Raw genomic sequence first — 27,143 nt, forward strand, 5'->3', positions numbered from 1 at the left:
ACACGTGCCTAATATGGTTTCTTTGATAAGCTTCACGTTTCCAATACTTTTTTTTTTTTTTTTTTTGTAAATCATTAGAATTATTTTAACAACAAATTCATTGTTGTAACTCATATCAACATTATATTTTATGTATTCTTTTCTAAATATATTTAATAGAAATAACTTTTTCTGAAAAGCACAAAACAAAACACAATTGTTTATTGAGTTTATTGAGCCCCTGGGATTTATTCTGAACATCAGAGAATTTTCCAGAGCACAATAAAAGCTATTTATATGCACATCAATGAAATTCAGTACTTCCATTTCATGATTTTCAACATACAAGATAACAACTCACCAGCAATGGTTTATCAAATGTGTTTGTAGAGAATGTGTCATTTTTTGAGTCATATTTTCAACTGGAATATTGCTGTTAATCAATAACATTTAGTCTCAACTTGGAATTATTTAGGAATCAAATCAACATGATTTTTGTATAGAGACAACTTTTTGGATTAACATTAATAGAATATGGACAACAAGACCCATTTTACAATCTACACTCTGATGGAACCAAGAGGTTCTAAATCTTATAGGCATATATATTTTACATGTTTTTTGCTTCTTTATGCTTTGATACTGGTGATTAACATTTGGCTCAGTGTGGTCATTGCTTTGGAGAGAGCCCTTCATAAACCAATGTACATTTTTCTATGCAATTTATGTATAAATTATTTATATGGAGCAACAGGATTTTATCCTAAATTCCTGCATGATTTAATTCTGGATTTATATGTGATTCCTTCTTTTATGTGCAGCCTCCAAGCTTTTGTGATCTACAGTTCAGCTATGTGTGAGTGCACAACATTAACAGTGATGGCATTTGACAGACATGTGGCCATATGTCAACCTTTGGACTATCACTCAAAACTGACTAAAAATAAATGTGGCATATTACTCGTATTCTGTTGGACTGTACCATTTATTTCTATGTTCATTGGAGTTGTGTTGTCAAATAGGTTGGCTGTGTGTAAATATCATATTGACAAATTATACTGTGACAACTGGTCAATAGTAAAGCTCTCATGTGAATCAGTGGTTATTAATAACCTCATGGCATTAATTGTTTCATTATTTTATATTTGTCTTACAGTTCTGATTATTGTGTCTTATATAAAACTTGTTGTTGCATGTAAAGCATCTCTAGAAAACAGAAGAAAATTTTGGCAGACATGTGGACCACATTTATTTTCATTGATTAATTGTGGCTTTACTATATTTTTTGATGCCATGTGCAATAGATATGGCTCAAGTGATGTCCCACAGAATGTGTATGTTGCTTTTGCCTTACTGATGCTTATACTGCCGCCTCTTTTCAATCCTTTAGTCTATGTATTAAAACTCAAAGAGGTGCGTAAAAAAGGTTTAAAATCATGTGTAAATATCATACAATAAAGAATTAATTATACTTGGTACTGTTTGCTATATTATAGTCACTCAAATTGTCATACATAATTATGCTAATAATTATGCTATTTATTATGCTAATAAAATTTTTAGCAAATTTGACTAGTTTTAACAAAAAGCTTTTTGTATGCACATGTGCACTCTTCAAAAACTGCTTTTTAAATCTAAGAACCAAAATACATAAATTCAGTTTGGTTTATATTTGTGATTTAGGGGCCTAAAATATAATGATCTAAGTGCATGGTCTTGAGAGCAATGTGCAGGTGTACTCAGAGCATGTCTGAATCCCTTTTTTTTTGTTTAATAACGGGAAAACTGTCGGCACACCCGGGCGCATAGTCTAAAATGGGTTGTCTCTGTTCTCTTAATGAATAATGGTTGTTTTTTGGGTGTAATGTGCAATAAGTCAATATTGGTCAGTCAGTCATATCTGACATAAAATATCTGCGAAACTGTGACCACAAACACCATTAACTTGAAACGGTTGAAACGGTTTTCACTGTACAGGGCAGATGGCAGACAGTGTGTGGGTGAGCGGTTTGCTGATGTCAACGTTGTGGATCGAGTGGCCCATGGTGGCAGTGGGATATGGTATGAGCAACGAACACAGGAGCATTATATTGATGGCACTCTGAACAGTGTTCATTTTGGCAGACACTTTTAATTTAGTCTTAGTCTTTATCTTGAGGCGAAAATGCTTACCATATTTTCATTTTTGGGTGAACTATCCCTTTAAGTGAAAAAGAGCAACTTAAAGAAGCACAATAATACAAATACAATAGAGATAACCCCCCCCCCCCCCCCCCTAATTTTTCAGATACAGTAGGTTTTACTTAACATGTATACATTTAACATCTTTTGTTGGTTAGCATTAATGACAGATTTACTAGGAATGCTGTCCCTTCAAGACAGAAGGCATGCATGTAATACTGATACACATTCAGTTAATCAACAATGAATTGTGACTCCCGGGAAAAACACCTTCGGGTGCTGAGGCCATTGTTTCAGATCACTAGTTTGTTTTTTATTAGCCTATCCATCCACTGCGGCTGCTTAATGCATTTGTGTCTTAATAATTAACTGTCTGCACATTTTCCCACATTTACACAAGTACGTTTCAGATAAACATAAATGTATATGTATATGCAATATTCTTTGTTTACATTTTTTAAATGCTCTTTATTGATAAGATTTCACTTATTCATAAAAAAGTGCAATACAGCATAGAATCAGCACAATGCACACTGCAGAAATATAAAAATATTTTTTTAGATATACATATCTGTTATATAATCAGTAAGCCAGAATTCTCACTAGAGATTTAGGAACTCCTCTGTTGTGTAACTTGCAGAATAATTTTTCATGATTTACACAATCAAAGGCTTTAGAGGAATCAATATAACACATACATTTGTGGAATTGTATAAATCTAAAATCTAATTTTGATCTGGGGTTAATACAAACATTTTGAATTACTTTTTTCTTCAATTTACTATGTTTTTCAGTTTTTTTGGGGGGTAAACTATTCATTGAAAGAAAAAAAAAGGCTTCAGTGCTCTCTGAATTTTCCCTAGAGTGTATTCAGTAGAGCAGAGAACTTAAACTGAGCAAAAAAGCTATTTATAAGCGGGTCAGTTGTCCATAGTGCTTTCATTTCATGAATGTGAGTTTTAGATCACAGTTCAAGGTAATGCAATGGTAATGTTTGATTGGTGTTAAAGCTTATTGTATTTTAAAAGCATGTATGCCATATTTTCAAGTTGAAGATATACTTCTTCTTGTTGAATACATGATGGACAATATGACACGTTTTAAAACATACACTCTGATGGAACCACATAATGCTAAATCATTCAGGTATATTTATTTTACATGCTTTTTGTTTATCTATGCTATGATACTGTTTTTGAACATTTGGCTCAGTGTAGTCATTGTTTTGGAAAAAGCCCTTCATGAACCAATGTACATTTTTCTGTGTAATCTGTGTGTAAATGATGTTTATGGAACAGCAGCATTTTATCCTAAATTCTTACATGATTTAATATTGAATTCATATGTAATTCCATCTTACATGTGTGCGTTCCAGGCTTTTGTTGTTTATACTTATGTTATGTGTGAATATTCTACATTAGCAGTGATGGCTTATGACAGATATGTGGCCATATGTCAACCTTTAGACTATCACACAAAAATGAACAAATTTTCATGCAGCATATTACTTGGCTTATGTTGGTTTATACCATTTCTTATTATGTTCATTGCAGTTTTCTTATCAAACAGGTTGGTACCATGTAGAAATCATATTGACAAATTGTTTTGTGACAACTGGTCAATAGTGAAACTTTCATGTGAGTCAACTGTGATCAATAACATTTATGGGTTTATTTTTATTTCACTGTATTCTGGCCTTGTGATTGTAATTATGATGTCCTATATAAAACTTATTATTGCATGTAAGGCATCATTGGAATGCAAAAGGAAATTTTGGCAGACATGTGTGCCTCATGTAATTTCATTGATAAATCTGACTGTAGCGATACTTTTTGATAATATCTATAACAGATATGGATCAAGTGATTTCCCTGTTAATTTCCGTATGTTTTTGGCTTTAGAGATGATTGTAGTGCCACCTCTTTTCAATCCTGTAATCTATGGCATAAAACTATCAGAAGTTCGCAAAAGAGTCCTAAAATTATGCATGAATTGTACCAAAGATGACAAAGACTGAAGTATGTTGTGTATATGCTGCAGTGTATTCGTTCAGTAAATATTGATTCATATATACATATTTGTATAATTAGTAAGCCAGAATTCTCACTAGAGATTTAAGAAGTCCTCTGTTGTGTAACTTGCATAACAGTTTTTCATGATTTACACTATCAAAGGCTTTAGAGGAATCAATATAACACAAAAATTTTGGAACTGCGCCTGATATACAAATCTCCTCTGAAGCAAAAGTTTTTGCCTCATGTATTTCAACAAGTGTGAACATTTTATGAGCTCAAAAAGGCTTAGAAACGTAGACAATTACCTGATGCACTGATGCAGCCATGCAAACATGTTATAATTTGTTTTATGAATGAATTCTAACGTAAGTTTTGAAAAATAACCATGTAAAAACTTTCAACATTATTGTATGAACATCATTAAGCACAGTATGATAAAACATTCCAGAAAAAAAAAAAAAAATTATATACACACACACTGGTGTGAAAAAACTATCGGCCCACTTCCCGATTTCTTTTTTGCATGCATCACACTTGAATGTTTCAGATCAAACTAATTTAAATATTAGTAAAAGATATCCCTCACATGTGAACACATGCAGCTTTTAAATGAAGGTTTTTATTAAGGGAAACCAAAATCCAAAACTACATGGCCCTTTGTTGAAAAGTGTTTGCCTCCTAAACCTAATAATTGGTTGAGCCACCCTTAGCAGCAAAAACTGCAATCAAGCATTTGTTGTACAACAGAATTGTTGTAATTCATCCACATTGGAGGGTTTTTTTCCGAGCGTTAGCCGCTTTTTTAATGTCATGCCACAGCATCTCAATAGGATTCAGGCCAGGACTTTAGGCTACTCCAAAGTCTTAATTTAGTTTTTTCTTCAGCCATTCAGAGGTGGACTTGCTGGTGTGTTTTGGATCATTGTCCTGCTGCAGAATCCAAGTTCGCTTCAGCTTGAGGTTGCAAACAGATGGCCAGACATTCTCTTTCAGGATCTTTTGGTAAACAGCAATATTCATGGTTCCATTTATCACAGCAAGTCCTGAAGCACCAAAACAGCAATAGACCATCACACTACCACCACCGAGTTTTCCTGTTGGTAAAATGTTCTTTTTCTGAAATGTGGAGTTACTTATATGCCAGATGTAATGGGACACACACCTTCCAAAAAGTTACACTTTTGTCTCGCTAGTCCACAGAGTATTTTCCCTAAAGTCTTGGGGATCATCAAGATGTTTTCTGGCAAATGGAGATGAGCCTTCATGTTCTTTTTACTCAGCACCGGTCTTCGTCTTGGAACTCTGCCATGCAGACCAGTTTACCCAGTCTCTTTTTATGATGGAGTCATGAACACTGACATTAACTGAGGCAGTTCAGGCCTGCAGTTCTTTGGATGTTGTTGTGGGGTCTTTTGTGACCTCTTGGATAAGTCATCGCTGTGCTCTTGGGGTAATTTCGGTCGGCCGCCAACTCATGGGAAGGTTCCCCACGGTTCCATTTTTTTGCCATTTGTGAATAATGGCTCTCACTGTGGTTCACTGGAAACCCAAAGCTTTAGAAATTGCTTTATAGCCTTTTCCAGAATGATAGATCTCAATTACTTTCTTTTTCATTTGTTTCTGAATTTCTTTGGATCACAGCATGATGTTTAGCTTTTAAGGGATCTTTTGTTCTATTTCACTTTGTCAGGCAGGCCCTAAGATATTTCTTGATTGCAAACAAGTGTGGCAGTAATCAGGCCTGGTTGTGGCTAGAGAAATTGAACTTGTGTGATAAACCACAGTTTTAACGGGGGCAAACACTTCTTCACACAGGGCCATATAGTTTTGAATTTTTTCCCCCTTAATAATAAAAAACTTAATTTATAATCTGCATGTTGTGTTTACTTGTGTTATCTTTGACTAATATTTAAATTTGTTTGATGATCTGAAACATTAAAGTGTGACAAACATGCAAAAAAATAATAAGAAGAAGAAATCACTTTTTCACACCACTGTGTATAAAGATAAAATGTTTTTATGATTCACTGCTCCCTGATACATTAATGTATTTTTGTCTAAAAAAAATATGTGAACTATTCCTTGAAGAAAAAGGCTTCCGAGCTCTCTCAATTTTCCCTAGAGTGTATTTAGTAGAGCAGAAAACTTAAACTGAGCAAAAAAGCTATTTATAAGCGGGTCAGTTGTCCATAGTGCTTTCATTTCATGAATGTGAGTTTTAGATCACAGTTCAAGGTAATGCAATGGTAATGTTTGATTGGTGTTAAAGCTTATTGTATTTCAAAAGCATGTATGCCATATTTTCAAGTCTAAAATGATGTCAAATGCTCATCACTTACTTCTTGTGGTTGAATACATGATGGATAATATGACACATTTTACAACCTACTCTCTGATGGAACCACATAATGCTAAATCAGACAGGTATATTTATTTTACATGCTTTTTGTTCCTCTATGCTATGATACTGTTTTTGAACATTTGGCTCAGTGTAGTAATTGTCTTGGAAAAAGCGCTGCATGAACCAATGTACATTTTTCTGTGTAATCTGTGTGTAAATGATGTTTATGGAACAGCAGCATTTTATCCTAAATTCTTACATGATTTAATATTGAATTCATATGTAATCCCATCTTACTTGTGTGCATTCCAGGCTTTTGTTTTTTATTCTTATGTTTTATGTGAATATTCTACATTAGCAGTGATGGCTTATGACAGACATGTGGCCATATGTCAACCTTTAGACTATCACTCCAAAATGAACAAGTTTTCATGCAGCATATTACTTGGCTTATGTTGGGTTATACCATTTCTTATTATGTTCATTGCAGTTTTCTTATCAAACAGGTTGGTACCATGTAGAAATCATATTGACAAATTGTTTTGTGACAACTGGTCAATAGTGAAACTTTCATGTGAGTCAACTGTAATCAATAACATTTATGGGTTTATTTTTATTTCACTTTATTTTGGCCTTGTGATTGTAATTATTATGTCCTATATAAAACTTATCATTGCATGTAAGGCATCATTGGAATGCAAAAGGAAATTTTGGCAGACATGTGTGCCTCATGTAATTTCTTTGATAAATCTGACTGTAGCAATACTTTTTGATAATATCTATAACAGATATGGATCAAGTGATTTGCCTGTACATTTCCGTATGTTTTTGGCTTTAGATATAATTGTAGTGCCACCTCTTTTCAATCCTGTAATCTATGGAATAAAACTATCAGAAGTTCGCAAACGAGTCCTAAAAGTATGCATTAATTGTACCAAAGATGACAAAGACTGAAGCTTGTTGTGTATATGCTGCAGTGTATTCTGTTAGGGAAAAAAAGTTTGCCTGGTCTTTGTGTAAAGATAAGTCAAGGAAGATATAGATCAAGCGACAATTATGTTTTTATATTCCCATGATAGAAACCATTTAAAACTTTGCTAAAGGAACAATGTACACTGAGCTTTTACAGTCACAAAAAAAAAAAAAAAAACGCCTAGGCAAGATGATATGGACTTGATCAACATGTTTTTTATTGACTGATTAATTGTTCGATCAACTGATTTATTGTAATAATAACTGTCTGAATAAATAACTGTCTGTACATTTTCCAACATTTACACAAGTACTTTTCAAATAAACATAAATGCATAAGTATGACATATTCTGTTTACATTATTTTTGAAAATACTCTTGCTTATTGATAAGCTTCCACTTATTCATGAGAAAGTCCATCATATAATCAGCATAGAATCACCAAGATGCACACTGCAGCAACATTAATATATTAATTTATATATGCATATATGTTGTATAATCAGTAAACCAGAATTCTCACTTAGGAACTATAAATAAATATTGTGGAATTGTGCCTGATATGCAAATCTAAAATCCCATTTAAAGCATTAGTTTTTGCCTCATGTATTTCAACAAGTGTGAACATTTCAGGAGCTAAAAAAGGCTTAAAACATTTAACAATTACTTGATCCACTGAAACAGACATGCAAACATTATAATTTGTCTTATGAATGAGTCGTAACAGTAAAACAACCATGTACAACTTGTCAACATTATTGTATGGACATCATTAAGCACAATATGATAGAATATTCCAGGGGGGAAAAAGAAACAATTTTTAATATATTATTTTGTTATGATTTCACTGATTTCAGAGATACATTCATGGATTTTTGTCTTAAAAAAAAAAAGAAAAAAGAACATGGGAATTTGCTGATACACATATAGCTTATTATGACATGAGATAAATTATGGTCTGTTCTTTTTATGGCCTTTTTGGGGGGTGGGACAGTAAAATTATGCACATCCACTTAAAATCAAATAGTATAACTTTATTCATTAACCACTGGAACATTAATCATAACTTAAATACATTTTGACTGTGTTTGTCACCTAAGTGCCACGATATGCTGGAACTGGGAGATGAGGTGATGCTGGAGAACACTTCTACATGGAATTTAATGGCATTTGTAATGGGGAAAACACTTAAAGACACTTAACAGTGGACAAAGGAACTCTAAACTGGAAACACTATTTATACACAGGACATAAGGGGAAGATGAGGAACACTTTAAACTGATGAAACAAACGGGGAACACCTGGAATCAAATTAATTATCAACATGAGAAGGAAAACTGTGTCACAGGGAGAAAAAACACAAACACAACATGGAACATTGTTCCATGAATCCCCCTTGGGAAGGCTTGTTCTCACGCCACATAACATTCAAAGGAGAGTGGGTGTGGGTGCTTATTAGGTCCCTCAGAACAGATATGGAACAGTAGGCCTCCAGTGCAGTAACCATTCAGGGCACCATGGAACATCATCCCGATACAGAAGAGTGTCACGAGGGTTTCCCCTTGAGGGAGCTGGCGAGGGCTTTAAAAAAAAGAAAAAGGCTTCAGTACTCTCTGAATTTTCCCTAGAGTTTATTTAGTAGAGTAGAGAACGTAAACTGAGCAAAACAGCTATTTATAAGCGGGTCAGTTGTCCATGGTGCTTTAATTTCACGAATATGAGTTTTGAATCACAATTCAATGGTAATGTTTGATTGGTGTTAAACCTCATTGTATTTTAAAAGCATGAATGCCATTTTTTCAAGTTGAAGATGATGTCAGTACTAACTTAATTTTTGTTGTTGAATACATGAAGGATAATATGACACATTTTACAACCTACACTCTAATGGAACTACATAATGCTAAATCAAACATGTATATTTATTTCACATGCTTTTTGTCTCTATGTTATGATACTGTTTGGCTCAGTCTAGTCATTGTTTTGGAAAAAGCCCTTCGTGAACCAATGTAATTTTTTTCTGTGTAATCTGTGTGTAAATTATATTTAGTGAACAGCAGCATTTAATCCTATCTTGCATGTGTGCAATCCAGGCTTTTGTTGTTTATACTTATGTTATGTGTTGATTTTCTACATTACAGTGATGGCTTATGAAAGACGTATGGCCATGTGTCAGCCTTTAGACTCAAAAATGAAAAAGATTTCATGCAGCATATTACTTGGCTTATGTTGGCGTCACACCACAGAACTGTCTTGTTGTGTTTTCATTCCCCATGTGCTTAGTGTGACCTTAATTCCTCCTCGTGTCTGATTGTGCCTTTCTGTTCACCTGACTTCAATTAATTATCCTCATTTGTAAAAGTGAGGTGACATAAAGCCAAGTATGGTGACCCATATTCAGAATTTGTGCTCTGCATTTAACCCATCCAAGATGCACACACACAGCAGTGAACACACACCCGGAGCAGTGGGCAGCCATTTAAGCTGCGGCGCCCGGGGAGCAGTTGGTGGTTCAGTGCCTTGCTCAAGGGCACCTAAGTCGTGGTATTGCTGGCTCAATACTCAAATCCACAACCCCAGGGTTAGGAGTCAAACTCTCTAACCACTAGGTCATGACTTCCCCCATTTGTGCCTGTACTTAGAGCTAAGCTAGTTCAGTTCTGTTTTGTCGAGTACTGAGAATGTTACCTGATGTGTTCCTGTCCTGTCTTGATTACCTATTGTGGATTATTAAAGTGATTATTGGAACTCTTCATTGTCCTGCCTGTTCCCACACACCATGATTGTGACAGAATACTTAACCTATACAAAAGCTAATTAAGCGGTATCTTCCGGTCGTTTTGTTTTCCGTTTTTGTTACTTTTTATTTTCTATTATGAAAGACCCTTCTGTCCTTGTCCTCCTGCTGGAGCAGGGGAATTTTCCTCTCATGGACCACATAAAATATTTTTTGTTCCTAGCTAACCTGACACACTACCAGAACAACTGCTTCTGCTAGTTCTATCTAGCTGGACTTAATAATTCCACACAAGTGCCGTTGTCCACATATGGCCTCCGAGAGAGCATCGCCACCTTCATTGAGTGGGTGCTGGTGTCCTGCAAGTCTCATCTGACCATGGACCGTGGACACCAGCCCCACATTGGACAAAAAGCCCAGTCAAGGACAACCCCATGGCGCGGAACCCAAGCCCACCGCAGACAGAGAGCCAGAGCCTGCCATGGTTGTTGAGCCATTGCAATCAGGAGCGACAGAGCTTAAGATCTCCACTAGATATTTAGGAACTCCTAACTTGCAAAACAATTTTTCATGATTTACACAATCAAAGGCTTTAGAAGAATCAATATAACAAATAAAAATTGTGGAATTTTACAAATCTAAAATTTCCTTTAAAGCAAACGATTTTGTGTCATATACTTCGACAAGTGTGAACATTTCAGGAGTTTAAAAAGGCTTAAAACATAGCAGTTACTTGATGTACTGATACAGACATGAAAAGATGTTATAATTTGTTTTATGAATGAATTCTTACAGAACGTTTGATAAACAACCATGTACAACCGGTCAACATTATTGTAGGAACATCATAAGAACAGTATGATAACATTACAGAAAAAAAACAAAAACAAAAAAAAACAATTATATATTATTGCTGGGCACTAATTAATCAAATTAAAAATGCTACACTTTAGTTTTTGCACCCATTTTTCATGAGCTGAACTTAAAGATCTATGTTTTTTTCTATGTACACAAAAGGCCTATTTCTCTCAAATATTGTTCACAAATCTGTTTAAATCTGTGTTAGTGAGCACTTCTCCTTTGCCGAGATAATCCATCCCCCTCAGAGGTGTGGGATATTAAGATAATGATTAGACAGCATGATTATTGCACAGGTGTAAAATAAAAGGCCACTCTAAAATGTGCAGTTTTATTGTAATTATGGGGGTGGAAAACCAGTCAGTATCTTGCGTGACATCCATTTTCCTCATGCACTGCAACACATCTCATTTGCATAAAGATGATCAGGTTGTTGATTGTGGCCTGTGGAATGTTGCTCCACTCCTCTTCAATTGCTGTTCAAAGTTCCAGAGATCCAGAGCATCCCAAACATACTCAATGTGTGACATGTCCAGTGAGTATGTTGGCCATGCAAGAACTGGTATGATTTAACCTTCCCCAGATTGTGTACAGATCCTTACTACAAGGGGACGTGCATTATCATGCTGCAACATGAGGTGATGGTCGTGGATGAATGGCAAAACAATGGGCCTCAGGATCTCATCATGATATCTCTGTATTCAAAATGCCATCAGAAAAATCCACCTGTGTTCATTGTCCATAACATATGCCTGCCCATGCCATAACCCGACTGCCACCATGGGAACTTCGATCCACAACATTGACATCAACAAACCGCTCACCCACACGACGCCATACACGCTGTCTGGAATCTGCCCTGTACAGTGAAAACTGGGATTCATCCGTGAAGAGAACGTTCCCCCAAAGTGCCAGACACCACTAAATGTGAGCATTTGTCCACTAAAGTTGGTTACAGTGAAGAACTGCAGTCAGGTTGAGACCCCGATGAGGATGACAAGCAAGCAGATGAGCTTCCCTGAGACAGTTTCTGACAGTTTGTGCAGAAATTCTTTGGCTATGCAAACCGATTGTTGCTACAGCTGTCCAGGTGGCTGGTCTCAGATGATCTTGGAGGTGAAGATGCTGGATGTGGAGGTCCTGAGGCTGCTGTGGTTACACAGGGTCTGTGGTTCTGAGGCCGGGTTGGATGTACTGCCAGATTCTCTGAAACGCCTTCGGAGATGGCTTATGGTAGAGAAATGAACATTCCGTTTATGAGCAACAGTTCTGGTGGACATTCCTGCAGTCAGCATGCCAATTGCATGCTCCCTCAAAACTTGCAACATCTGTATATGTATATATAATTTATGGTTTCACTGCTCCTAGATACATTTATGGATTAAAAAAAAAATTATGATATATTCTTTTTATGGTGATTTTTTTTTTACAAGGTACAATATTCCACATCCTCTCAAAATCTAATACTATGGCTTTATTATTTAACCACTGGAACATTAATCATAACTTAAATACGTTTTGACGTTGTATTTGTCATCTAAGCTTGATCTATGGTTAATACAAATGTTTTTAATGACTTTTTTCTTCAGTTTACTCTGTTTGCCGGGATTTTTGGGTCTAATTTTCCTTGAAAAAAAAAAGCTTTAATGGCTTTAGTGCTCTCTGAATTTTCCCTAGAGTCTATTTAGTAGAGCAGAGAACTTAAACTGTGAAAAAAAGCTATTTATAAGCGGGTCAGTTGTCCATAGTGCTTTCATTTCATGAATGTGAGTTTTAGATCACAGTTCAAGGTAATGAAATAGTAATGTTTGATTGGTGTTAAAGCTTATTGTATTTTAAAAGCATGTATGCCATATTTTTAAGTTGAAGATGATGTCAGTACTCATCAGTTACTTCTTCTTTTTGAATACATGATGGAAAATATGACACGTTTTAAAACCTACACTCTGATGGAACCACATAATGCTAAATCATTCAGGTATATTTATTTCACAGGCTTTTTGTTCCTCTATGCTATGATACTGTTTTTGAACATTTGGCTCAGTGTAGTCATTGTTTTGGAAAAAGCCCTTCATGAACCAATGTATATTTTTCTGTGTAATCTGTGTGTAAATGATGTTTATGGAACAGCAGCATTTTATCCTAAATTCTTACATGATTTAATATTGAATTCATATGTAATTCCATCTTACATGTGTGCATTCCAGGCTTTTGTTGTTTATACTTATGTTATGTGTGAATATTCTATATTAGCAGTGATGGCTTATGACAGATATGTGGCCATATGTCAACCTTTAGACTATCACTCAAAAATGAACAAATTTTCATGCAGCATATTACTTGGCTTATGTTGGGTTATACCATTTCTTATTATGTTCATTGCAGTTTTCTTATCAAACAGGTTGGTACCATGTAGAAATCATATTGACAAATTGTTTTGTGACAACTGGTCAATAGTGAAACTTTCATGTGAGTCAACTGTGATCAATAACATTTATGGGTTTATTTTTATTTCACTGTATTTTGGCCTTGTGATTGTAATTATGATGTCCTATATAAAACTTATCAGTGCATGTAAAGCATCATTAGAATGCAGAAGAAAATTTTGGCAGACATGTGTGCCTCATGTAATTTCATTGATAAATCTCACTGTAGCAATACTTTTTGACACAATCTATAACAGATATGGATCAAGTGATTTCCCTGTAAATTTCCGTATGTTTTTGGCTTTAGAGATGATTGTAGTGCCACCTCTTTTCAATCCTGTAATCTATGGCATAAAACTATCAGAAATTCGCAAAAGAGTTCTAAAATTATGCATGAATTGTACCAAAGATGACAAAGACTGAAGTATATTGTGTATATGCTGCAGTGTATTCTGTCAGGGAAAAAAGTGAACTGTTGCCTGCATGGGCTTTGTGTAAAGATTCAAGTCAAGGAATAGAAAAATCAAGCAACAATCATGTTTTTATATTCTCATCATGGTGAAAACCATTTAAAACTTTGCTAATGGAATAACATACATTCATCTTTTACAGTGACTAAAAACACCTTAACAAGATGATAAGGACTTGTATCACCCTGAAGGTGTTTTTTTTATTAATTGATTGATCGATTTAATCATTGATTGATTTTAATAATGACTGTCTAAATAACTAATTGTCCGTACATTTTCACACATTTACACACATACTTTTCAAATAAACATAAATACATATGCATAAAATATTCTTTGTTTACACATTTTTTTTAAAAGCTCTTGCTTATTTGTAAGCTTCCACATAGTGTATTCATAAAAAGTCCAATATAGCATAGAATCAGCAAGATGCACAATGCAGCAATATTAAAATATTAATTTATATATACATATATGTTGTATAATAAGTACGTGTAAAACAGGTTAGAATTCTGCTATATAAGAAACAGAAAGAAAGAATATATAATTTTCAAATAATTATATTTCTAATAAAATACTGAAAGTATTAAACAAAAAGCTGAATAAAGTCATTGCAATTTAAAATAATAAAATAAGTAAAATGACTAAATGCCTAATTAACATTCTATCTGGACGGAGACTGCGCGTGACGTCATTGAGACGAGACGCGAAAGCAACTTTAGACACAGGCATTGCTGATCACGAGAGAAAAAGCAAAGATGAATCTGAGGCAAATATCTAAATAATCCTTTCTAATAATTGAATAATATGATGTATAATATGTTGCAGACCTCTTATTTAACTATACTGGGTTATTTTTAGAACGTGATTGTTGATATTGTGAACCCCTGTGAAATCCAATGTGGGTTAAAAGCATATGAACCACGGATTTGGTGAGTTTCTAAATAATATTTGTTCAAATTACTGAAAACTGAATGTTATAATTGTTTATTAAAGTTTTGAAGTGTTTTATGATTGTAATAGTTTCTGATGCAGAGTGTAATGTGAAGTAATATTCCAATTAAGCACTTACATGCTAAATTGCACATGATTACATAGTCTGATATGTTTTATATATGTTGAATATGAGAGAAAGGGGCTTTTGAATACTATTTTCATAAAGATTGATGGTTAATTGATGAATTTGTAGTGTGTATATTGTGTTGTTCTAAAGGGAATGGTGTGTAGATGCTTTTGAAACTTAAGGTGCTGTTTGTATGAACAGGTCAGGTTATTTTTGGTGTGATTGGATCAAACCTGTCAGACAAAGAGATGGCGAGCCTCCCAACCGAACTTCTGTGGATTTAAGAAATGCAGATGGAGTAATCCTGTGTGTTCCAGTGGATTAGTGCTTCTACTGATCAGGTGGAATCCAATTCATTGAATTTAATCTGATCAGTAGGATCTGACTTTTCCTTAAGCAATTATTTTGCAGCATTGACTGTGGAAACAAAGCTTTTATCTACACCAAGAGACTTTTGCACACACTAACATATTCTTCCACTTTGGATGAAAAAGATACATTCATTTATACACAGACTGAGAAATTATTGACTGTTATATTGTTGGAATTGTTGTCAAATTGAACTATTGTGATACTGTACTTTTATTTTTCTTATTTCATTTGTTTTAATTTGGGTAAATCTTTTCTATGATCTTTGATACAAAGAACAAAAAAAGAGGAGAAAAACCTAAAGATAAGAAAAGATCTTATTAAATTAAAATGAGTAAAACTAAATATCTATAAACCAAAATAGAAACTAAAAAACTGAAATATAAATTGAATAACTGGAAGCAAATAGAAAAAAAAAATAGATACCAAAAAGAAGAACAAGGGATTGAAAAGAAAAATTATTTCATTTTTTTTTATTAAATTGTTGTTGTGGTTGTATTACATTTGTCTTTTATTCTTATTTTTGCACCAACAAAATACATTGAGTCATTTCCAGCTACTATCTGTGTCCTTGTATGCTTTGATCACTTACCATCCTGTAATGAACCTAATCACTGGTCCAATATCAGGTGCATAGAGTGACCTGTTCCTGTGTCAAGTAACTTCTTGCTACAGAAGTGGCGAGCCACCCAGGAGTGGTATAGTTTGTAAATTTTTAAGATTTGAAGGGCAAAAAAAAAAAGATAAGTTAAATCAAACTAAGTGGTGCAAATAGTCAAAATGGAAGTAATTGAGCATGAAAACATTGTAATTGAAAACTCAGTAATAATTAGTGGACTGGCCGACACAGAAATTTATGAAGATCTAACTGACTTCCTGAATAAATATGGTCGTATCCGTAGACACCTTATCATAGATGATCCCAAATCGCCTTACAATAAAGAAGCCATCGTAGAGTATGGCAGTTGTTCTGCAATAGTATCTCTCAAATCCCTGTCGCCCAACACTTTCAGGAAACCAAACAATGTTGCTTACCACATAAAGCTTCTATCAGATGTCTATACGTCAGCAGTAACTGAGAGTGCCACAACCCATTATTTTGCTGAATTGAATAGGATAGCAAAGCTCAGTGGCAGAACTTTTCACGATCTATTGAAAGAGCAGCTTCTTGGAAACACGACTGATGTCGCTTACAATCCGGCTGATGCCAATGATCTTGAGTCAGCTCAAATGACTGGTCATTCTTACTCTGACATTCCACTTCCAACCAAGCGAACTGACCATTCAGATGAGAGAAGGAACTCTGATACAGTCCAAAGAGCTAGTACAGGAAGTATTTTACCCACACTTGAAACAAAAGATGTGAACCCACCTGAAATCCAAAGAATGATCATTGAGCATATTGTGAAAGGTGATGGCGCTTCAACCTCTAGTGTGTCATTCAGGCTGAGTGTTCTCAGGAAAAGTTCCCCGACCTGTTGGCGAAGTTGATTATGACACCTGGCAGAACAGTGTAGAGTTAATTCTCCAAGATTCTTCCCTGTCTGACTTACTGCGTTCCAGGAAGATCTTAGACAGCCTGCTGTCGCCAGCATCAGAGATTGTTAAGCAGTTAGGTGCAAAAGCTTTACTTGCTGCTTACCTTGATGTTCTAGATTCTGCTTTTGAAACCGTAGAAGATGGTGATGATCTCTTTGCTAAGTTTCTGAACATGCTGCAGAATGCAGGGGAAAAACCTTCTTTGTACTTGCAACGATTGTAGACCAACCTTCTCAAAGTGATGAAAAGAGGCAGTATTCCTGTTTATGAAGCTGACCGACAGCTCCTGAAACAATTCTGTCAGGGCTGTTGGGATGACACACTAATAACAAACCTTCAGCTTGAACATAAAAGGAACAAATCACCCCCATTTCCTGAGCTACTTCTGCAGTTGCGCAGTGAAGAAAACAAATCATTCACAAAAGAAAGTTGCATGAAGCAGCACTTAGGAGTGCAGAGACAAAGAGCCAGTTCCCATGTCGTCACTGCTAATCATCTTGATCTGAACCACAATGAAGTATAATAACATACAGAAGTGGTCAAATTGAAGAAACAAATCGCTAAACTTCAGAGCCAGCTTTTTAAGCAGAAGAGCAGACTGACAAGACAAAGTGAACTGCCATCCAATGCTGCTGTTCTTGAGCTAAAGCAGCGAGTTTCAGAGCTCCAGAGTCAGATGACAAAGCTCAGTGTACAAAATAACTCAGTCAAAGAGCAATTCAAGTAAATCAAAGCAAACGCACACACAAGTTCGCAAAGAAACTCCTACAGCTGACCATAGGCAAACTCAGAGGCCTAAGCCAGGCTATTGCTTTCAATGTGGCGAGGATGGACACATTGTTTCTATTTGTGAAAATGATCCAAACCAGTCTCTTGTAATTGATAAGAGAAAGCAGTTGAAAGAACGTCAAGTCCTATGGGATAGTCAGTATGGTCTAAGTGCCTCAGTAACTTTAAACACCGCCCAGCCCTGGTAGCGAGATGTACGTGGGCTGTCACCTGTCAGAATAGTCTCAAGAAACCATTGAATATAGGCAACTTGAAGTCCCATGGTAAAAACTGTCTATTTGGTGTACCCAAAGGATTAATTGGTACAAAATGCACTGCTCAAGTGAACATTGAGGGAAGACCTTGTTCTGGTCTACTCGACACAGGGTCGAAAGTGACCACCATTTGCCATTCATTTTATGAGCAGAATTTGCCTAGACTAAGCATAACTTCTTTAGATGACCTACTGGAAATAGAAGCAGCCAATGGTCAAGCAGTACCTTACCTGGGGTTTGTTGAAGTAAAATGTGCATTCCCCAGAGACTTTCTTGGATCTGACGTTGAAGTGTCTACTCTTGCCCTGGTTATTCCAGAAACCAGAGGCACTGGTCAACCAAAGGTACTAATAGACCGTAACACCTTGGATCTCGCATATGAGAAAAATCTTGAAACAAATGATCCATTCTGTTGAGCCGTTCCATTTGGTTACCAAGCTGTAATCCGGACCATCAAGGACAGACTCCAGCAGAAAGTAGACAGCAGCATAGGAATCGTTAGGCTTCCTGATGTTAACCCTACTGTTGTTCCTGCGGGTCAAAATGTTGTTCTTGAAAGAGTGGTGAGCGTAAAGGGACAAGTAGCTGAAAAATGAGCTGTGATGGAACCTCATTCTTATTCATCTTTTCCAGGAGGATTGCTAGAGCGTGATATCATCATCCTGGAAAAAGTGTGATTGCAGATATTCATGCACTGCAGAAAGTTATGTCAGACAATGTTTTGCAAGTTGATTGTTTAGAGTCAAATATCCATGAAAAAGAGAAAGAAGTCTGATATAAGACTTTGCATCGACTACCGCAAGTTGAATACGCAGACCGTCAAGGATGCATATGCCATACCCAACTTGGAGGAAACCTTTTCAGCACTTTGAGGTTCAAAATGGTTCTTACTGCTAGATCTCAAATCTGGGTATTACCAGATCAAACTAGAAGAGAAAGACAAACCAAAGACAGCTTTCGTATGCCCATTAAGTTTTGGGGTGTTTAATAGGATGCCCCAAGGTATCACGAATGCTCCCAGCACATTCCAAAGGCTGATGGAGAAGTGCATGGGTGACATCAACCTCTCAGAAGTCCTAGTGTTCTTGGATGATTTGATTTTCTTCTCAGATACCCTAGAAGAGCACGAAAGACGCTTTCTTCATGTTTTAGGACGTTTGAGAGATTATGGATTAAAACTTTCGTTGGAGAAGTGCAAGTTTTTCCAGAAGTCAGTTAAATATCTCGGTCACATCATTTCAGAAAACGGTGTCGAGATGGATCCCCAGAAAATAGAAGCCTTCAAGACCTGGCCAAGTCCGAAGAACTTGAAAGAGTTGGGTCCCTTCTTGGGTTTCTCCGGTTATTACTGCCGATTTATCAAGGACTATGCAAACATAGTGAACCCATTGAACTTACTGTGGGATGTCCTCTGCTTCAGAAAAGTTGCAGGACGAAAAGTTAAGGAAAAAACTTACCTTGATCCCAAAGAACTTTTCGGAGGGCGATGGACAGCTGACTGTTAGCAAGCATTTAAAACGCTCATCTCAAAACTTACTGAAGCACCAGTGTTAGGATTCACAGATCCTGTGTTGCCGTATGTGCTACATACAGATGCTCTATCAGGAACAAGAGGGAGTGCTATGAGTAATTGGATATGCCAGTCGAGGGCTGTCAAGAAGTGAAGCCCAGTATCCTACTCACAAGCTGGAATTCCTAGCCTTGAAGTGGGCAGTTACTGAAAAGTTTTGCGATTACCTCTATGGAAACACTTTCAAGGTGATCATAGATAGCAAGCCCCTTACTTATGTCTTAACTTCAGCCAAGTTAGATGCAACAAGCTATAGGTGGTTGTCTACTTTGTCTACCTTTTCCTTTACTTTCCAGTATCGACCTGGGAAGAAAAATCTCGATGCAGATGCACTTTCGAGACGGCCTCATGGTGATCTGGTAAATGATCCTACATCTCAAAAGGAACAAGATCGAATACGGCAGTTTACTTTGTACCATTCACCTGAAACGGCCAATTACATCTCAGCTCCCATGGATGCAATCCAAGCAGTCTGAGAAAAACATTCCTTAAAGAAGAAAAGGGGATTTTTTTATTTATTTTTCTTCAGTTGTTTTTGTGGTTGTATTACATTTGTCTTTTATTATTATTTTTGCAGCAACAAAATATATTGAGTCATTCCCAGCTATTATCTGTGTCCTTGTATGCCTAGATCATTTACCCTCCTGGCTGTAACTAACCTAATCACTGGTCCAATATTAGGTGCTTAGAGTGTCCTGTTCCTGTGTCAAGTAACATCTTGCTACATAAACCAGAATTCTCACTAGAGATTTAGGAACTCCTCTGTTGTATAACTTTTTTCATGATTTACACTATCAAAGGCTTAAGAGGCATTAATATAACACATAAAAATTGCGGAATTGTGCCTGATATACAAATCTAAAATGTATTTCAACATGTTTGAAAAACCACCATGTACGACCTGTCAACATTATTGTACGAACATCATTAAGTACAGTATTATAAAACATTCCAGAAAAAAAGATGTATGTGTATATATATATATATATATATATATATATATATATATATATATATATACACATACATTTTTTTTCTGGAATGTTTTAAACATTTGTAATTACTTTTTTCTTTAGTTTACTCTGTTTGTCGGGATTTTCGGGTGAACTGTTTCTTGAAAAAAAAAGGCTTCAGTGCTCTCTTAATTTTCCCTAGAGTGTATTTAGTAGAGCAGAGAACTTAAACTGAGCAAAAAAGCTATTTATAAGCGGGTCAGTTGTCCATAGTGCTTTCATTTCATGAATGTGAGTTTTAGATCACAGTATCACAGTAAGGTAATGCAATGGTAATGTTTGATTGATGTTAAAGCTCATTGTATTTTAAAAGCATGTATGCCATATTTTTAATTTGAAGATGATGTCAGTACTCATCATTTACTTCTTGTGGTTGAATACATGATGGATAATATGACACATTTTACAACCTACACTCTGATGGAACCACATAATGCTAAATCATACAGGTATATTTATTTCACATGCTTTTTGTTCCTCTATGCTATGATACTTTTTTTGAACATTTGGCTCAGTGTAGTAATTGTTTTGGAAAAAGCCCTACATGAACCAATGTACATTTTTCTGTGTAATCTGTGTGTAAATGATATTTATGGAACAGCAGCATTTTATCCTAAATTCTTACACGATTTAATATTGAATTCATATGTAATTCCATCTTACATGTGTGCGTTCCAGGCTTTTGTTGTTTATACTTATGTTATGTGTGAATATTCTACATTAGCAGTGATGGCTTATGACAGACATGTGGCCATATGTCAACCTTTAGACTATCACTCAAAAATGAACACATTTTCATGCAGCATATTACTTGGCTTATGTTGGGTTATACCATTTCTTAATATGTTCATTGCTGTTTTCTTATCAAACAGGTTGGTACCATGTAGAAATCATATTGAAAAATTGTTTTGTGACAACTGGTCAATAGTGAAACTTTCATGTGAGTCAACTGTGATCAATAACATTTATGGGTTTATTTTTATTTCACTGTATTTTGGCCTTGTGATTGTAATTATGATGTCCTATATAAAACTTATTATTGCATGTAAAGCATCATTAGAATGCAGAAGAAAATTTTGGCAGACATGTGTGCCTCATATAATTTCATTGATAAATCTCACTGTAGCGATTCTTTTTGATACTATCTATAACAGATTTGGATCAAGTGATTTCCCTGTTAATTTCCGTATGTTTTTGGCTTTAGAGATGATTGTAGTGCCACCTCTTTTCAATCCTGTAATCTATGGCATAAAACTATCAGAAGTTCGCAAAAGAGTTCTAAAATTATGCATGAATCGTACCAACGATGACAAAGACTGAAGTATGTTGTGTATATGCTGTAGTGTATTCTATCAGAGAGAAAAAAATAACTGGTGCTTGGGCTTTATATAAAGATAAAAGTTAAGGAGGATATAATCAAGGGACACTAATGTTTTAATATTCTCATTATGCTGGAAAGCCATTTAAAAATTTGCTCACAGAATAATGTATACTGAGATTTTACAGTCACAAAGAACATCTTGACAAGATGATATGGACTTCCACCTGAAGGTCTTTTTTATTGATTAATTGATTGATTGATTGAAGAATGGTTATAATGACTTTCTGAATAACTAACTGTCTGTAAATTTCCCCAAATTTACACAAATACTTTCCAAATAAACATAAATACATATGTACTGTATGAATTATTCTTTGTGTTTACATAATATTTTTAAAATGCTCTTGCTTATTGATAAGCTTCCACTTATTCATAAGAAATTCCATCATAGAATCCAGCATGGAATCAGCAAGATCCACACTGCATCAATATTAAAATATTAATATATATATATATATATATATATATATATATATATATATATATATGTTGTTTAATCAGTAAGCCATAATTTTTACTACAGATTTAAGAATTCATTGGAATTATGCCTGATACAAATCTAAAATCTATTTAAAATAAAAAATACACATATCTGTGCCATGATTAGATTTAAAACCAAACTGGTTGTCAGAGGTAAGGACAAGCTGTTCCAAGTTATTTAATAAGGTGTCCTCAAAGACTTTGGATAAAATACTCTCCGAAGCTAAAGGCCAGTAAGTATTCATGCTATTTATTTTGCCAGCTTTATCTTATTTATTAATAATAGGCATTAACATAACAGATAACATAGAATCAGGTAAAATACCATGAGCTAAGAACCAGGTAAAACAAGTATTCTATTCGCAAAATTTTAATTTCAAGGAGATATCTTATCCATACCACATGCCTTATTATCTCTTAATACACGGATCTGTGGAATACCTGATTCTGATTGGTCATTTGCGACTTTCCGAGGTATGTTATCCCTCGATAACAACCAGTAAAAGCTGATAACACATGGGTAACTGAAGTTGGCACTATACACTTGAACAGTTTTTCTTTGTGGAAGCTTTTCATTTGGTTAACTAATAAATATTAAAACTCAATTCAATGTTATGTTTACAATTATTTAATGTCATCCTGGTATCGCAGACTCACTCTCTCATGTCATACAAACAGCTGCTGCCATTTTGCAATGATTGTGTACAATAGAAACAGTCACACCCTCATTATTATCAATATTGCCAACTTTTAACACAGTTGAACAGCCTGTAATAATGTTTTTGCCACAGCTGTGCAATTTCCTCTGAACTGCTTACCTCTTTAATATTCATTGGCAAACATGTTTTACAATTATTTCTTCTTTTGATTAATTTACAATAATCATTTGAATTATTATTTCACAGTTTTCTTGACCGTCCAATTGCCACCAAAGGTCATCCTTTCGTTACTTTGACTTTCACACTACACAAACTGTTCCATGTCATTCCGGACTACATATCCCAGCATCCGTTGCACTGATTAGACACACACCTGCTACCAATCACACACCCAACATAAGCACTGTGTCCGAAAAACTGCTCCCTGTCCACTATATAGTGCACTATATCGGGTATTGGCCATTTTGTAGTGCTGTCCAAATTTCCTTAAATTTCATTCCCTACATTCATCCACTACTTTTTAACCCCAATTAATTTTGATTTTGAGTGTACAACCAATGTACACTCACTGAAGCACTATTTTCCACAATCCAATGTGGAGAACCAGCAAGCTGGAAGTGAGAGCCGGAATGAGCGAGTTTGAATGAGATGACGTTTACATCTTTATTATTTTTGTTTTAACGTTTTTTTTTTTCATACATTATTTATATTAAAATATGTTATCTAGGCAATAACTCAGTTTAATATTTTACTAATTTACTGAGGTGTCATTGTTGTTAACTTACAAAAATGATGATGGTGGATAATTTAAACCTGTTCGTGAATCACAGTAGATAGCATATTCATTTAGATGTAAAAATAACGGTCGCCTGAGGACGCACTACAAAACACTGCTTTTGTGTCAAGATACTAAAAATAATAAATACATAAAATTATAAACATGTATTAATGTGTGTTTATTTTCAAATCAGTATTTGAATAGCATTTAATGATTATGAACATATAAGCATTACTAAAAATGTATATATATATATATATATATATATATATTAGATTTAGAAAATTAGGTACATGTAATATAAAAGTACATATGACAACATTTTTGCAACAGCTCCAAGTCTCACATGCAGTGCAGGCTATATGTCACCGTCCGAATCCGTTCACTTGTTTGTTCACTCCTTCCTGATATAGTGAACTCAACTGCCATACACAATACAGGGATTAGGGAATGAGTGTACGAGTGAGCGATTTCACAACACAGCAATGGACTTCCTCTCTCTCACTGTCGGGTGTTGTTAAGCGTATATCTTGCTTCTAGGGATAGCTACATTAAGGAGCCATTCCTAGTTCCCAGTTCTAGTCTAAGTCTAGCCACTTTGTGTTGCCATGTTGTCTGTTTCCTGACTTTATGCATGTGTTTCTTGGATTAACCCTTTGTTTTGCTGTTTTGGACTGTGTTTGCACCTCACCTGGACCTTTGCTCATGTTATTACCCCTCTTGTCAAGCCCTCTGGATACTGTTCGCCGATCAGAGACCCGCACTAGCCCTAGGAATATTCTTTGTCTTCCCTGTGATATCCCCATGTTATCTGACCCTTGCCTGTTTTTGACCTCACCTTTGTAAATAAAGCCTTGTACATGGATCCGCATGTCTCAGGTCTTGTTCGCCTCGTAACAATTTTTCCTATTGTAAATAATATTTTTTTTAAGCAATTTTTAAAACTTTAATGTAAACTTTTTTATTTTTTATTGTCTTATGCTAAGCACGGCTGCATTTTTTATATAAAAAAATATAGTAAACACTGTAATATTGTGAAATGTGTCCATTTTAAATATCTATTTGAACTTCAGTTTTTATTGTCACATGATACTTTAGAAAATATTCATATATGCTGATTCGCTACTTGTAGCTAGCTACTCCCCAACACTGATCATTTATTTATATTTCTACATGGCTCATTCTACTGAGGTCAGCAACTGGTGCTCACCCTGTGTTCTGTGTGGGTCCTAATGCCCAAGTAAAGTGACACTATACTGTCAAAAAACACCTTCCTTCAGATGAGACATTAAACCAAGGTCCTGACTGGTCATTAAAAATCCCCTCGTAAAAGTAGAAGTGTAACCCCAGGGGTGTGGTTTATGCAAATCTCACGCAGAAACATCTTTTACAGTATGCACACTAGTGCTGTTGTCCTGTGGCTGCCTTCGCCTTCAAAGTAGATGCTGCACACTGGCGGTGGTTGAGAAGAGTCCCCCCACCCCCCAATCGACATGATTGTAAAGCGTTTTGGGTGTACAACAATACACATTAAAGCACTATATAAATGCATTATTCATTTATTAATTGTTAGTGACATTACTATAAATTGCCCTGCTCTGGGTGGATTATTTTGATTATGGAAATATGCTTGGATTTGTGTTGTCTATGTCAGTAGATCACCCACATAACTTTCCACTCCCATTTTGTGCTTTTATCAGATTGTCCTGTTCTGGCCCTTAATGTGTTTGGGCATTGGGATCGTGATATGCAGTAAACAGTACATAAGCATTGTACAATTAGCCCTTTGAATTCAACTGATGGCCCAGCTTTCTTAATTATAAACATTTACAAACCTTTACCTTCTCAATAAATAAATAAATAAATATCTTAAAGGAAAGATTTTGAGAAAGGAAAACAGGTAAAAGTTCTATGTATGTCAGGGACCCTAACTTTATTCTCTATTTGTTGAAACATGATATGGAACACAATAAGACCTTTTAAATATGATGTCAGGACTTCACATTATATCTTAAGCAGTTTTTAATCCTTCGTTTTCTAATCATCTGATGATTTGAGTGATGAAAATTCTGTTTTGCAATGAACCACATGTGAAATACCAAACAAGTTCTTAGAATAACCCCTAGGGTTTATTTTCTAGATCCTCACAGACCAGTTGTCATGAACAAAAGTGTTATTTATAAGCAGGTCAGTGGTCATTACAGCCTCCATATCTTGACTGAGACCATACCATAAGATTTGATGACTGGTGTAAGGTAAAAGTCGAATGGTTTTAGAAATCTATGTCTTTCTGGATTTTTGCCTTTTATGTGGTTGATTCTCATGGATAATATTTAATGAACATGGATAATATAACATATTTTCCTACCTACACTCTGATGAAACCAAGAGATTCTAATTCATACAGACATATTTATTTCACATGCTTTTTGGTGCTCTATATTATGATAGTTTTAGTTAACACTTGGGTCAGTGTTGTTATTGTCTTGGAAAAAGCCCTTCATGAACCAATGTACATTTTTCTGTGCAATCTGTGTGTAAATGATATTTATGGAGCCACAGGATTTTATCCTAAAATCCTACATGATTTAATGCTGGATTCATATATGATTCCTTCTTACATGTGTGCTTTTCAAACTTTTGTGATATATGCTTCAGTCATGTGTGACTGTGCTACAGTAACTGTGATGGCATATGACAGACATGTAGCCATATGTCAGCCTTTAGACTATCATACAAAACTGAACAAATTTTCATGCAGTGTATTACTTTGCTTCTGTTGGATCCTGCCTGTTGTTTTTATGATTATTGTTCTTTTATTGTCGAATAGGCTAAAATTGTGTAAATATCACATTAATAAATTGTACTGTGACAATTGGTCTATGGTAAAACTTTCATGTGAATCAACGGTAATCAATAATATTTATGGATATTTTGTTATTTCATTTTATTTTTGTCTGTCTGTTTGTATTTTTTTGTCATATATAAAGCTTATCATTGCATGCAAAGATTCATTAGAGTGCAGACGGAAATTTTGGCAGACATGTGTGCCCCATATATTTACCGTGATTAATTATATGATTGCTTTGTTTTTTGATGCAATGTATGTCAGATATGGCTCAAACAATGTCTCAGAGAGCTTGCAAAATTTTTTGGCACTAGAGATGCTTATTGTGCCACCTCTTGCCAATCCAGTAATCTATGGGTTAAAACTCCAAGAAGTACGCAAAAGAATCTTGAAATCTTTTGTTAATATCAGAAAACAATAA

General features: G+C 35.2%; 6 protein-coding genes across 6 annotated transcripts; all 6 read left to right on the plus strand.

Annotated features, from left to right (window-relative positions):
• Positions 1-513: 513 nt before the first annotated feature.
• LOC127941413 (olfactory receptor 52D1-like) lies at positions 514-1,437 on the plus strand. Its single transcript, XM_052536416.1, has one exon. The coding sequence runs from the start codon at positions 514-516 to the stop codon at positions 1,435-1,437; it is 924 nt and encodes a 307-aa protein (XP_052392376.1).
• Positions 1,438-3,241: 1,804 nt separating this feature from the next.
• On the plus strand, positions 3,242-4,177 carry LOC127942293 (olfactory receptor 52D1-like). Its single transcript, XM_052537971.1, has one exon. The coding sequence runs from the start codon at positions 3,242-3,244 to the stop codon at positions 4,175-4,177; it is 936 nt and encodes a 311-aa protein (XP_052393931.1).
• Positions 4,178-6,534: 2,357 nt separating this feature from the next.
• LOC127942294 (olfactory receptor 52E8-like) lies at positions 6,535-7,470 on the plus strand. Its single transcript, XM_052537972.1, has one exon. The coding sequence runs from the start codon at positions 6,535-6,537 to the stop codon at positions 7,468-7,470; it is 936 nt and encodes a 311-aa protein (XP_052393932.1).
• A 5,526-nt stretch (positions 7,471-12,996) lies between these two features.
• Positions 12,997-13,932, plus strand: LOC127941279 (olfactory receptor 52E8-like). The gene has a single exon (XM_052536197.1). The coding sequence runs from the start codon at positions 12,997-12,999 to the stop codon at positions 13,930-13,932; it is 936 nt and encodes a 311-aa protein (XP_052392157.1).
• Positions 13,933-20,960: 7,028 nt separating this feature from the next.
• On the plus strand, positions 20,961-21,896 carry LOC127942295 (olfactory receptor 52E8-like). The gene has a single exon (XM_052537973.1). It carries the CDS (start codon positions 20,961-20,963, stop codon positions 21,894-21,896), a length of 936 nt encoding a protein of 311 aa, XP_052393933.1.
• Positions 21,897-26,216: 4,320 nt separating this feature from the next.
• or62b3 (odorant receptor, family 62, subfamily B, member 3) lies at positions 26,217-27,143 on the plus strand. The gene has a single exon (XM_052536229.1). The coding sequence runs from the start codon at positions 26,217-26,219 to the stop codon at positions 27,141-27,143; it is 927 nt and encodes a 308-aa protein (XP_052392189.1).

Source organism: Carassius gibelio, chromosome A21 (genome assembly GCF_023724105.1).
Source record: "Carassius gibelio isolate Cgi1373 ecotype wild population from Czech Republic chromosome A21, carGib1.2-hapl.c, whole genome shotgun sequence".
NCBI classification, from domain to species: Eukaryota; Metazoa; Chordata; class Actinopteri; order Cypriniformes; family Cyprinidae; genus Carassius; species Carassius gibelio.

What these genes read in the sequence shown, in the direction of transcription:
- LOC127941413 (XM_052536416.1), top strand. Translation starts at nt 514, where the DNA reads ATGGACAACAAGACCCATTTTACAATCTACACTCTGATGGAACCAAGA.
- LOC127942293 (XM_052537971.1), top strand. Translation starts at nt 3,242, where the DNA reads ATGGACAATATGACACGTTTTAAAACATACACTCTGATGGAACCACAT.
- LOC127942294 (XM_052537972.1), top strand. Translation starts at nt 6,535, where the DNA reads ATGGATAATATGACACATTTTACAACCTACTCTCTGATGGAACCACAT.
- LOC127941279 (XM_052536197.1), top strand. Translation starts at nt 12,997, where the DNA reads ATGGAAAATATGACACGTTTTAAAACCTACACTCTGATGGAACCACAT.
- LOC127942295 (XM_052537973.1), top strand. Translation starts at nt 20,961, where the DNA reads ATGGATAATATGACACATTTTACAACCTACACTCTGATGGAACCACAT.
- or62b3 (XM_052536229.1), top strand. Translation starts at nt 26,217, where the DNA reads ATGGATAATATAACATATTTTCCTACCTACACTCTGATGAAACCAAGA.